The following is a 14,260-nucleotide window of genomic DNA, read 5'->3' as shown; positions in this document are numbered from 1 at the left end:
TGACTCCTTACTTATTCAAAGCTTCAGTCAAACATTTGGTATTCTTAGTGTGCTTAAACAGGATGAATCGGACTGCCTGTTATTTAATCGTATCTGCATATTTCAGTGCTGCTGTTTAGACTGTTAGATGAAGGCCTCCTTTTAGATGTACCACAAAGGGTTTGCAGGCTTCACTAATCAACTCAGATCTTATTTTTCTGGGCCAGTGCCACATGTAGAAATAAAAATAGCAGAAGTGCTATCTGATCATTGCTGGAAACGTTACAGCAGTTTCAGACAAAAGGTGCCATTGATGTTCAAAGGCAAATGTAGGCTCAGCCAAACAAAGCTGGCTGAGTGGCAGTGTAATGAAATGGAAATGATCTTTGAGGGGGCATAAGTAGTGTGTGCTGATTGCACTGCAGGTTTTTGGGGATGACAATTAATGCTGAGTACTATAAGAAAAGTTAGTTAAACATTTGTCTTTTAAATATATGTGTGAATTTGTGTGAATGGGTGAATGACTGAATGTAGTGTAAAGCGCTTTGGGGTCCTTAGGGACTAAGTAAAGCACTATACAAATACAGGCCATTTACCATATTATTAGAAATTATTCTCAAACTGGTGGGTGCAGAGCCACTGTAGGTGAGGTGTATCAAATAATCAGTAAAACTAAGCTGAATATGATTTTTCAGGGCAAATATGAGTTTGATGGTTGTATGTGCTAAACCTCATTTACTAAAATTCATAAAAGGTTTGAAAACCCCTGGTATGACCAGGGCAAAAAAAGGCTTTCATTTTGAGAAATGAGCATGTTTGCTGTCTTGTAAATGGCATTAAGGTAAGCTAACCTGGTGCAGTTAGTTTTTTTTTTTTTTTTTTTTTTTTATAGCCAGCACACCTTTAGAATAAAAGTAAAATCTACAGTACTGTGCAAAAGTGTTGAGCCACACCTCAGATCTTTAGATTTTGCATCCAAGGCACCAGACTTTCTGTAACTTTTTAAAGTGCTCTGAGAAAAACTTCAGGGTCTTTAAAAGTTTTACTTTGGACACTGGTTGCTTTTTAACTTATTTTCAGTCCAGTCCTTAAGTTACTTAAGTAAGAGTAATTTGAATGTTATTTCTATAGCATCTTTCAAGATAAATGTCAGAAAGTGCTTCTCAGCAAAATACCAGAACAGAAAATTGAGTTAAACTCTCAGATCTGACGCTCAGATGTAGAGAGTTCCAGAGTCTGACTGTTGTAAACGCTCGGTTTTCTTTTTGTTTTAGTTATGATTCACAATCAGTAGACCCTGATCACATCACCTCAGAGAAAATTTAGGGACGTAAGGATGTAAAAGTTCACTCTTGTAAGCTGGTGCTTGTCCATGAGGAGCACTGAAAGTCAAAACTTAACATCAATGACTCATTCAAGCATAAAAACACCCCAAACTCAAAGAATAAAGCAGTGTAATCTGGCAATTTACCAGTTGTAAAATGGATTCTTGGGTGCTGTTACTAGTAGTTTCTCACAAAAACACATCACTAATTCTCATTTATTTAGTTCAACCTATGAGAAATGCCAAAATTAACAGTTTGGCAGGTATGGAATTGTATTTTGGGTGATTCCCAAAGAGCTATTAGATGAAAACTTGGCATATCTCAGCACGTTGTGCATTGTGTCCTTAAAAAAAAAAAGAGTAAACTGGACAATGTTAGTTTTTCACACCTTAAATTTCATTTTGTCTGTCTACAGCAAATGAACAGTATCTGAAAGTCATGTCTTTCAGAAATAGGAAAGAATGTCAGCAAAGACCTGACACAGAAGCTGAGAGATCCATCTGGACGTGCAGCTGATCCATCTACTGTTCACTGAAGCCTCATCAACAGGATTCAGTCACAGTGCAAGAGTGGCTGTCAAGAAGTCATTCTTAAGGAAGAGAAATGGGGGGGAAAAGGCTGAGCTATGCCAAAGAACTGGACTGAAAGTCAGCGACAACACGTCTGTCAGAGTATAAGAAGGCAAGGACAGATGCACAACAGTGAGTGCTGCAGCGATCTGTAAAACAATGTGGCTGCTCTGTCGTGGTTTTGGCATTTCACTCAGTGGCGTTAGAGAACTCGTCAGAATTGATGGTCATACAAAATGTTGGCTTTCAAGCTTGTACAAACTTAACTTATGCTCAGCATTTCCAAGCATTTTTGCACACGTATTCAATGAACTGCTTCAAGACTTTTACACAATTCTGTGATTCTGATTTAACTGTCATGTTTTTTATTGATTAATAAAGAAAGCTATGATTTTGACTTTAATCTTAACCTGATGCACACCAAGCAAAGGTCTCTATTCAGCAGACAATAGCCCAGAGCTGCCTCTCCTTTCCTTTGATTTTTTTTTTTTCCCAACTGGGCTTCAAGGACGGAGCTCTCTCCTGTAAAGTGCTCTTAGGATCACACATACTTAATACGTATCATGTTTCACAACACGACTGCCTGACAAAAAGTGTTACTTGACCTCAGCTTTGCACCAAGGAGTGGTCATGAATGAGCGCCGCATACCAGATGCCTGCGTGGGATGTCTGACTATAGTATAAGCTTTAAAAGTATTACTCTACAACACTAAAAATGGTGGAACCTGTTAGCAGGTTACTGTAGAGGGGGGGAGGTCAAGGAACAGACATCCGTTTTTGTTGGGAGGAGGTGTGCTGTTTGCCAGAACTGTGGATGACTTTGGCTAAGGGAGTGCACAGGATATTGAAGATGATATTACAGCTGACGTGTGGCTTGATGGGCCTGTCGTGTTGTCTCTGAGGTGATTCCCTGGATGTTTGCTGTTAGATCCTTTGAGCTTCGCTGGTCAAACCTGCACTAATGGAGCAAGGCTTGAAGCAAGAAATAGTCAGGTAGCTTCCATTACAAGCCTGCATAAGAGAATATATGTATTACGAGCAGATGTTGGGGCAGATGTTTGACAAACCCTTCACGTGAAGGCCTCTCTAGAGAGATTAAAAGGTAGAGCATAATCTTCAAGATTGCACATATGTTCTTTTAATGTACATGAAACAAGATTCTTTAAGCGCCTTATTTTATAGTCACTTTTTAATAATCAAACCTCCGCTAGCAAGTCTCAGAACCTCCATCTAATACAAATCTGGTTTGTTATAATGCTTTAACCAGATGCTGGATGCTTATTTCATTCATTTACATAAAGGTGTAAATCACTGTATTCTGTTTTTAATTATATTTTAGGCAGTTTCACAAATGTTATGGAAACGGGAAGGGTATTTGTGAATGTAAGGAGTCGCTGAGGTCTGCTTTCTGTTGGCAATCCAGCTACAGTAGATTAGAGTTAAGTGGGGACTCTAAATTGGTGATAAGTGTGAAAGTGACTGGCTACATTAGAGCTGTGATAAAGTGAGGGCATATGTGGGGTGTTCCCCTGTCTCACACTCTAAGCATTCTGGCATAGTCTCTAACCCACCATGGCCAGAAATAGAATTAAGATATATGCATAGAAGCAATAATACATTAATTATTCAAAAAATCTTAAATCCAAAAACTTCGAATATTTATCACGGCCTACCTTGAATGTACTGTATGTCACTGAATGTAGAAGCACCATCAGACATCAGTGGAGGGCTTTTACTAAGCTCTTTATTCTAGCTGCAGCATCATCAGAGAGGAGACACCACAGAAGTGTTGGTCGCTATCTGTGAGACATGCCAGAACTGGTAGTCACTCTTCGATAGCCGCACCACTCACTTTTGCCGAGAGGACTTTGATTTCCTTGCCAGGCTCCTGGGCTCTCCTCGTCTATCTCCCAGCACTCAGCAGCACTGGCAGGGGAGCACACTGTACAGACAACCCTTGTGGGAGCAAACAGGGTCGTAACTCTATGATAGCAGGGGAGAGGAAGCAGAAGGCACTGCAGGGACGGGGGCTGGGTGCTCTGGTGTTTAGAAGACGGGTGGTACAGTGTTGGCAAGTGTGTGTCAGGTATATTAGTATTAGTTGGTCTGACCTTTAGTCTGGCTGACTGGCGCTGATGCATGATTAACAAACATCAATTTTCCTTTAAATTTCAGATGGAAAGAAGTAAACCCTCCGAGGCTTCTTTAATCATCTGCATGTCAACCTCTAAGTGGCAAACTCACACAATAAGTGTGAAGTCTATTCAATTCCCCCTTTGGAGACCATCTGTCTCAACACTGCAGGGAAAACTGTGGCTTTTGAAATGGCACTCCAAAAATGTCTGAGCAAGGACGTCAAGAAGTGGAAACTTTTGTGATTTCTGTGCTTGAGAGTTTTTGAAGGTTTTCAAAATGGTTTAGATTACTCATTTAGAATTTTAGAATATTTTGTCTGCAAAAAAATATGAAAAAGTAAGACACAAATTCATTATTTTATTTACATACTTACTTTAAACAACTGAATATTTTATGATTCTTCAGTTTGATCACATACAACTCTTCTGTGCCCACTAATCATACAATTTGACTTAAATATATTTCCACCTTCCATGTGCTGGATGTCTGTTGCAGCTGACTTTGCATTTTTGGCCTTGCTCCCTGCTGTTTTTATGGAGCGCTGTGTGTAAAAATTCATCCTGCAGCAAAAACAAAACGAGGCATATTGGCATACTGATGATACAATCACATTGAAAATGTATCAGTGAATCACATGGCACAAACTCAGTGTGTTTAATCATATAGACATGGATTGGATAATGTGCTGCAGTTCAAAGTGAGCAACAGAATGATGAAGAAAGGTGCTTTATGAGACTTATTTGGATAATATTGGCTTGTTGATGCCAGATTTCAGAAGAAAAAGGTCAAACTGCTTCATAAGAAGTAAAAAATAACTCAAGTGCCCACTACAACCAAAGTATGTAGAAGAGCATACCTGAACAAACAACACATCAAACTCTGAAGCTGATGGGCCACAGCAGCAGAAGACTACACTGTGCAGCACTCCTGTTAGTATAATTCACCATGTCCCAGAGCTCATCTCAAACTGGTTTCTTTAACCTGACAGTAGGTTCATTGTACTCAAATGGTCTATAAAGTCACAGGATCTCAATCCAATACAGCGTTTTGGGGTGTGGTGGGACAGCAGATTCACATCATTGACTTGTTGCTCACAAATCTGCAGCAACTGTGTGATGCTAGTTCGTCAATATGGACCAAAATCACTGAGGAATGTTGTGAACACCTGTGCATGAAGAATGAAAGCAGTTCTGAAAGAAAAAGGGGTGCAGCCTCAGCAAAGTCTACCAAATACAGTAGCCAGTGAGTGTATACCATAGCTTGGATTTAGGTACCATAGCATAAAGTAATGATACTATATAATGTTCTATAATTTTGGTTGTTGGAAGCTTGGGTAATTTTTTTGGTGGTGATGGGGAAATCATTTTGTGTTAGTATCTTGTCCAAGTACGTTTGCCAGTGATTACTTACATTACACGCTCCCTTGATCCTTTGCAACCTTTAGCTCGTGGAACCAAGAATGCACACAACTGAGACTTCAACTCTAATTGACATTGACCTGTTAACATTATTGTTGTCTATGATTAATTACAATAATTACATTGCATAATGAGACTTGTTATTCCTGTCCCAGGTGTTTATCTAGATCAGAGACTTGCAGGGAAAGGTCACGTAGAACAGCTGGGTAAGCTTTCCTTACCAACTGCTTAAGTCCCTCTTAGGAGATCCCCACACGAGCTGTGAGAGCATTTATATTAAACACAGTCTTCTAATGTATATTTGTATCAGAAACACATTTGTAGTTCAGTGGAAGTCAAACACTGTAGATGGAAAAACAATATATTAGACAGGTAGCATTTATTGATGTTAATGAATCTGCCTTTTAATCGAGACTACCAAAGGGGAGCACACCTCAGCACAAGCATTGTGTGGAATAAATCCTTCATGCTGAATGATATCTTGCATAATTAAATAAATATTTGCACAAGTAAATGAGCCTCTTCCAGCCCATGGTCAAAACGCTCAGAATGCCACCAAAACCACAAGTAAGCTGAAGTCTAATATTCACTATATGACTGAGCAAAAGATTTTTGATGATCGCTTTCTGTTTTCTAGAAGGTTTTCTGCTAAATCAGCTAGAAAAGCAGAATAAGATGGATATTAAATCTGTTAAAACACCCCTATATGTAGGTGATAACCTTTATTTGAATTGTAAATAATAACTTTACTTTCAACGTAAAGTTTTTGTTACAGGATCTTCTAGACAGATTTCTTGGTAAAAACGTTAAGATCCCTGTACATGCGAGATGCGTCTGTGGTAATTTGGTACATGCCTACTTCCACATACAACCTGGATTCATCATGAATTTTTCAGACCAACATGTAGCCAGCAAGGTAGGTGGAAGTGCAGCAGGAATCAATAACCCCAAGGTTCATGTAAATTATTGATACTTCCCAAATGCTCAGAAGGAAAGGACTAGGTTGAGTGGCGCAAAAAGGACTAATAAACATCACATTTCTGAAGAGAAATCTTAACCAGTTGTGTTTTTAAAATAAAAGCTACAGAGAGAGAGAAACTAGAGAAAGGCGTTTAAATTCGCAGAAAAAGTATTGCAGTGTTTTAGATGTAAAAATCAATAACAGCTCTGATAAATGAAAAAATACCTTCAAGACCTACAGCGAGCAGAGACAATCATCTGCTTTTACTGTATTAAGAAGCTCTGAATCTATTATAACGCAAAATTATTGACTCTTTGCATGTTTGTGCTTTTCTAACATGCTAATCTAAAATAAATCACCTAAACATGAGGCAGTGGAATCATACTGTAGTCAAATACAATTTATTGGTTTAACTCTGTAGTGGGATATATGTAACAGTGACGTTTGCATTCTGAGGAGCTCGCATTTTTACAGCCACACACAAAGAATATAGTATGTATGTGGAAACTACCATATTTGCTAGGCACTAGGTATGCACAGTACATGTTAGGACACATGACAACTGCAGAGTGGCTCAATAAAAGAAATTCAGGTCCCTGACTCCTGCCTGACGCCTGCACTGCACTGTTGATTTTTCTTAAAGTGACGGCTGGAGATTGTCGGCTTGCTTCGAGGGAGTTTCCCAGAAAAGAGGTTGTCTACATTTGTCTGTAGATTTAAGGTATTGATTGGCTGTAAGTATTGGCTTTGTACCGAGTCACTGTAATATGGAAGGTTGTTAGACTCACAAGTCAGGGATCTGACAACAAGGAAAGAAATAATAAATAGAAACCGAATCATGTCACACCAAATCCCATAAAACACAGAAACAGCCAGTATAAAATTTGCATCATATATTTTTACCTTCTAGTTGCTTATTGGTCAGTAAGAGTGAAATAATCCAAACTCGTTCGCATAATTGTACATCTATGATAATGTCGATGACACAAAATCATATCGTCGCTCGGTTGTTATGAACAGCCCTTGTATGTAAACATTTTAAACACCCTGAATCCCCACGCATTCCTCCTATTGATGACCTCAGAGAAATAAAAACTGGAATGGTAGATACTGTAGTTTAGCGTCAGAGCAGCACTGAAGCTAAGAGAACCGAGGCTCTATGAAGAAAGCACAAAAAGAAGCAAATACAGATGCTTCTGTTGCCGTTTCCACTGCTGTGTCTGAGCGTGCATGTGTGTGTAAGCACAGCTGACTTACCAAAGCCTTGAGCGTGTACTGAAAAAACCGAACAGCTGAGTTTTTGTAACATTTACATAACACTAAATATGTTTGTAAAGTTGCAGAAGAAGAAAAAGTGCATTTACAGGATTGAGGGGAGCACGCTATTGACTCATCAGGGGAAAAAATAACCCCAAAATGCGCTGGTAAAAGAACCAGGCTTTGCAAGTTGACTGGGGTGTGACATTACAAAACTAACTTAAAACGCAAACAGTAGAAGAAACCATGCAGACCTCACAGCAACTGGCACGTGAATATATACAAACTCTGTGTGGTAACTGTAGAAAAACAAGCGATGCATCCTCTGTAATACAAACAGCTTTTCTCTCCTTTAATTATTATTTTCAAGTAATATCAGTTCATACCAGATGATAATATGCATTCTGTCAGAGATTACAAAGAGATTCTTTTTTTTCAAACATTTTCTTCATCTGTTTTTTTTTTATTTTTTATAGCAGATCTACATTTACAGTAAACTAAGTTACATTAATTAATAGTCTGGTTTACATGATGCACACTATGTTTACACATAGAAATACCATGTCTGTCAAGTTAGTTTGAGTGGACAGTAAGCGCGGTTTAAACGTATCTGTTTTCAAAGACAGATGTTCAACAAATTCTCAGTAAAGTTTGGGAGCGCAGTCTAAAATATGAAATATTGCATCTTCGTTAACACCTCAAGGGCAGAACATCTTCTGCATACAGTGGTCATTCACTCCATTTCAAACAGTTATTGCTTCATGTGATAAACATCACTTTCAGACAATAGGACTGAATGAGTGTTGTCTGATTTTTATGCTAAATCACTGTGAGGTTTGCATACAAAAGAATTGCAATCGTTGGAACTTTGGTTTCACTATTTCCACACTTAATTAAAACATGGGGTTTATTTATAATTATTAAAACTGAGCTAGTAATATCTTGTGATATGAGTAAAGGTATTGACTCAGTCTGGTTTACTCTCTTTCTCTGTTACCCCATCATCCTTTACTGTGTGCTTTCCACTAGAGTAAAAATATCTAGAAACTAATTTAGTCACAAATGCATTTCCTGTCCTAACAGAGTGCCTCCAGGAAACAATGTGAAGTTCAGCAAAATACCATTCTCATAACAAGCCTCTATTAATTATTTTGGAGTAGCTAAATAGGTTCCACAGGGCATAATTTGGGGATAAAACAAAAGCACAACAGACCTCAAAAACACGATACAAAAATACTTATAAACCTTCAACTTTGTCCCATTCAGAACTCTCAAGGTGGATAACAACGCCTGAACTGAAACTAAACAAAATGAAAATGCAAAATGATCATAGGAGAGGAACTCATTATTGGCACTGTATAATGAAATCCAATTGAACGAGAACAATAACAGTCCAAACAGACCCGGGGGATTCCAATTTCCACACTCATTACCCAGTAATGGTTCAGGCATTAGTGAGATGAGGTGAATAGAATAGCAGGTCCAGGAGAAAAGGTTCCCTTCCTAATGCTTTTGGACACAAATTGCCAGTATTCCATGACCTCTTATTGAAGCCTTAATGACAGAGGCACACTGCAATATACATCCTGCAAAGTATCGGCACGGTCCTTGGCTGTGGACCAAAACCATAGCATCAGCAGCGGCATTGAGCTTCGCGGGAGTTTCATTATCGGTGTGAATTGACTTTGGCGTAGTGACACATGGCCCAAACTGCAACTAAAGAAAAGTGAGATTAGGGGTTAGGAAAAGAATGAATTTACATTTTGATGAGGGAATTTACATTTTAACTATAAAATTTATTTTACTTGGCTGGCAGTGAATTACAATTTGTAAGGTTAAACAGAACATTTTCACAATTGTGGGATATTACCACTTACATGACTTTAGTCCATAAACCTGCACTCCAGGGGATGATGTGTGTGTTCGTCAAGCTCAGGTCCTCCATCAGAGGCCATATATATGTAATTAAAAGGAATTATATATTTACACGTCTTTATGATCTACTTAAAGCCGCATGAATCAGTTTGTAGCTACTTGAGGGCAAAAGTCTGACGTCACTTACCTTAGAAAGTTGCTCACATGAGCAGTATTACACTACATATTATTGCATCACAGTTCTATTTTACTGGGATGCTGGTTAACTCTGTTTTGGTCTCAACAAGGTCATTAAAACATTATTCAACAGCTTGTTGCTGAATTTGTCTCTGTTGTTGCTGCTGTGCAGGTCATTTCAATATTAATCATTTGCTGGAAAAAGACTGAACAGTACAACAAACTTGCAGGTGTTAAAAAAACACCTGATTAGAGTCAGTGCTAATTTAAAGTATAGTGATTAATGCAGCTTTAAATAAAACAAACAGGCAGACATATACTGTAGAAATCAGTGGCTTGGCTTGAAGAAACAATACAATCGTAATTTCAGCATTGAGGATATTAACTGTCTGTGATCTGGGACTTATTTATCTGAGTTAAGGGCTATCAGATCTTATTAGTCTGATTTTAAAAAGTCAAAGTAGACTGCTTTTAGACTGTATACTTTGAAATATCATCATTAATATTGTGTAGTCTTGTTCTTATAAATTTGGCCTTTTGCAGCCAACCTACTGAGAAAATCTGCTCAAATATAGCAATAAGATCCCACTAAAGTGCCAACTTCTGATACTTTAAGCACATCCCTGAATCTCTTTAACTCTCATCCAACCCCAAGTTTGCATAAAATGAGGTGAAGGAAGTGGTAGTGAAGCAAATCTCCCATGTGTTGTGGATTATGTTGTGAATTAAAAACACTACTGTACCATTACCAATCTGTGCAACTAGTACTTCTGTGAGTAGAAACATCTGAGTGCTGCAATTTTAAAAGTCACCATACCGACTTTATTATATTAGAATGGTCGCCTATCAGATTCTCCCTGCTGCATCTCATTCGACATTCATACGATCGGATAGTCAAACTGGAATAAAGAGAAGAGGAACTGTAGGAGAGATAACAGAAATCTCCCCATGTTCCTGTAGTCAAGATCCTTGTTGAGTCACTCTCCAAGTGTTTTTAATCAGGTTCACAAGTTTGAGGATAGCCTGGATTTGACTTTGATGTGGTCTGTCTCAGGAAGGCTCACTAAAGAGTCCTTCTTGGGGAGTCCCGATTCTCCCAGACCAGTTCCCACTCCTCCTACTGCTACCCCTGCAACAGGTGCAAAACCATGAACAGAACCAGGGAGGGATGCTACAGGAAAGGCCCCAACAGACATCTGGTGTGGGAGAACCACCCTGTGTGGTATGCCGCTCCGGATGCCTGTGTGACCCAGTGGGGTGTGAGGGGGCTCGATGGAAGTAGAAGAGACTCGTGTAGATTGGGGTGGACTAGGGACAGCTGGTTGTCCCATCTCGTGAGGCAGTGAAGGCTGAGAAGCTGACAGTGCCCTGGCATCTTGGCTCAGACTTCCCATTTGCAAAGAATGGGTGCTCTTATGTGTGCTGGGCCTGTGCACGGGGCTGGCTATGTGCTGCTGGACTAGAGAAAGCTGTGAGCCTGAGGTGGGACCAGCCAGGGCACTGGATCCATACTGGAATGATCGCCCACCGACTGCTAGTGGGCTTTGGACAGGGGGGCTGGACAGGACCGGAGGAAAGGCACCAGAAACAAGGAGTTGAGACTGAAGTGGAGAGGCTGAGACAGGGCTCGATACACTTTGCATCACCTGAAATCTCCTCATCATCCTGGGAGACTGCAGGTTACCCAATCCCACAGAGTTTCCTTGCATCGGGGCACAAAAATTCATGGCTACAGCCTGCTGGAGAGTGGCAACTGCTGAATTGTGGGCAGAGGAACTTGGAGGCGTAAAGATCCCACCGGTCAGTGGAGGCGTCATGGACATGGCCCGTGGGCGTGGCAGATCCACCTGTTGAACCATCTCCCGATCATATTTAACTATCTCCTGGATCATCTCGTTCTCACGATTGTTGAAAACACCTGAGTTGAGATCATGCTGAACTTTGTGCATCAGGATCGAGTTCTTCTTGCCTGTAAAGACATGGAAAAAGGAAGAAGTGTTGCTATAGCAAACAGAAACAATGCAAAAAATTAAAGCAAAAACAAAACAGACTTTAATGCTATATTTCCATACCCTACAATTTGTTAATAATATGCTAAACAGAAAAAAGCTTAATTTACACATATATACTGATATAAACAAATATACTGCCTGTATCCATTTTTTGCAAACAAGCAATCCAAGACTGATGGACACGCAGACACAGAAACACCCTCTGCCTACTGTAGGGTAATGCAGAGGTGCAGGCAACCATTATTTCTGCAGTGACCTCAGTGCATATGATGTAAGAGGGAGCATTTCACTGACAATATATTAGCCCTACAGGAGAAAACACTATTTACTTCAACGTATTTCTAACGTATATGTGCAGCTAATTGACGGCTATTGCAACTGCTAATTTAACAGGTTATCAGTAAACAGCACCAACTGATGCCTTTATTGCTAAATTTGATGATCGCAAGCATCATAAACTGCAAACGAGAGATTAGTGAAACCATCTGAGGAAAAGGTCTGTGTCCCAGTTTATATGGCATGGGGAGTCTCGCCTTGTGTTTGCTGGCAGATGCTAACAGACCACATCCAAATCAGGAAGCCAACCTCTGATTTTTATGTGAAAAAAAAGAGAGAACCTGAGCTGCCAGCAAAGCACTGAATCCAGCCTTGCCAGCTCAAAGCACAGCTGGATCCAATGCTGGATGAGTAGCCCCAATTTCAGAAGCAGTTGCACAGCCGACTTGAGGCTTTTCCCCATCATCACCTCAGCTGTGAGTGCGGTGGCCAAAAACACGCACTTGAACAAGTGATGTGTGATCTATTTTCTTAGCAGAAGCATACACTTGGTGAAGTAAAAAAACAGTCACGTGATGAATCCGACACTAAAAACTGCAATTTGTCCAAGGAAAGAAAAATACAGTATATGCACTCTGATCTACAGTAACATGGAATGCACAGGGCATGAATCAATGAGTTAGAAACCATCCCAGCATGCACCAGTTCATTCCTTAATTCAGTTGTGTGTTATAAATTCATGTGGTGGTCATAATGCTTTAAAATATCAAGCTGGTTTATGTGATCTCAGACTGTAAATGACTCACAGAAATGCACTGCTTCTTATAGCAAAACCTCTTGAAAGCACTCAAAAGTAAAACAGTAAACCAGCTGGGATTATAAAGGCAGATTTGTACGAGGCATTATGATGTATGCCACTGAGGAGTGAACTGCAGAATCCCACTTAGTCCTGAAAAAACTGTCTGCACAGATAAAACTAAGACAGAGTAATTCAGGTGAAAGCAGGTGTGCATTTCAGCTGAGGGCCATCCTGGGTCACAGTAGTACTGCAGAGAAGAGAATAATGGGATCGCACAAGTTCAAACCCACTGCTGTCAGGCAAGTAAGATGACTGTGTTAGAGACTATTGTGTATGATACCTGCTGAGTGCCTTCCCTCTGATGTGAGGCCCAGATAGGCTGATAGTCAGTAAACAGGCTCTCTCTCTCTAACACTAACACCTATTCACTCTAACCAGTGGCTTACATGTGAGGAGAAGGCAACTAACGGTGAGATCAGGTGAACAAATCCTCAATATGTCAGATTTCAAGGAGAAAAGTAGAAGGTTCATTGCAGGTGAGCATTAGATACTGTTTAAAACAGGAGGCAATGAAGTATGAGAAAAAAAGATGGACACTGTGATGTGTTGCTGCAGGGATTGGACATGTTGAGACCAAAGACAAGATGTTGGCAGCCTTCCTAGCAAAATCCAGATGACCCAACATCTGTTGTGCCCTGGTAACAAAAAGGGACTCACAGCAGAGCACAGCATGTAGAGAGGTTTGTGTGTTCATATGGAAACTGTAGTATTGTCAGCTCGATTCACCAGTGCGGATGGCAGCCTGGAAAGCTGACTTCAGAGCTAGGTTATTTGTAAGTGCAAAGCCTGAGATCTACTGTACATCAAAAACAAAGATTATTATTCTACCACAACCAGCTGCTAAGCCAGAAGGAGAACATGAGGGGAAGGCTGATGATGATTTGGTGACTTGTGCTTCACCAGCATGATACATTTGCTGCATGTGTGGAATAAAAACACTCACAGCTTGGGAGTTTAATAGTGGAATTACAGTGTGATTATGAAAATCTGCACTAGAGTGTGCAAACACATCTATACAGGTTGATCATATTTAAACGTCAGCAGTTTTGCTTGATTCTGTGTATCAAGCAAGATTTTCCCATAGATGGGATTCTCCTGATAATGCCAACAATCAGAAAAGGGGGAAACGCTGTAACATGTGTGGCCCTGGAAATGTATGATTCAATTTAGCTTTTATATAGACACACAAAAAATCAGAAGGCTTGGAGAAAATTAATCAAAAGTGTGGGTGTTCCTGGTAAGTACTGTTGCTTCATTCCAGCTCTGTGTTGAACTCCTCCTCCTCCCACTGACTTTTATGGGGATTTTATCTGCTGATAACACAGAGCTACTCTCTGAGGTGTTTGGAGGCTTGGAAAGAGGAGACAAAGGAATGCATATTTGTTGGCTTGCATCCTTGGAAATTCTCTTAGGGAA

The 14,260-nt window shown here is 40.0% G+C and overlaps 1 protein-coding gene across 2 annotated transcripts in view; it reads right to left on the bottom strand.

The window, feature by feature from the left end:
• Positions 1 to 6,668: 6,668 nt before the first annotated feature.
• Positions 6,669 to 14,260, bottom strand: part of hcn2b (hyperpolarization activated cyclic nucleotide-gated potassium channel 2b) — a 42,043-nt gene continuing 34,451 nt past the window's right edge. For both annotated transcript variants that reach the window (XM_080877280.1, XM_080877281.1), the window contains exon 8: positions 6,669 to 11,666. In XM_080877280.1, coding sequence (XP_080733406.1) covers positions 10,702 to 11,666 — 965 coding nt within the window. In that variant the 3' untranslated portion in view covers positions 6,669 to 10,701. The remainder of the gene's footprint in view (positions 11,667 to 14,260) is intronic.

Source organism: Rhamphochromis sp. 'chilingali' (assembly GCF_963969265.1).
Source record: "Rhamphochromis sp. 'chilingali' genome assembly, chromosome: 3".
In the NCBI taxonomy this organism is placed as follows: domain Eukaryota; kingdom Metazoa; phylum Chordata; class Actinopteri; order Cichliformes; family Cichlidae; genus Rhamphochromis; species Rhamphochromis sp. 'chilingali'.
The sequence above is the reverse complement of the archived record's forward strand: the minus strand, read 5'-3'. Positions and strand labels throughout refer to the sequence as shown.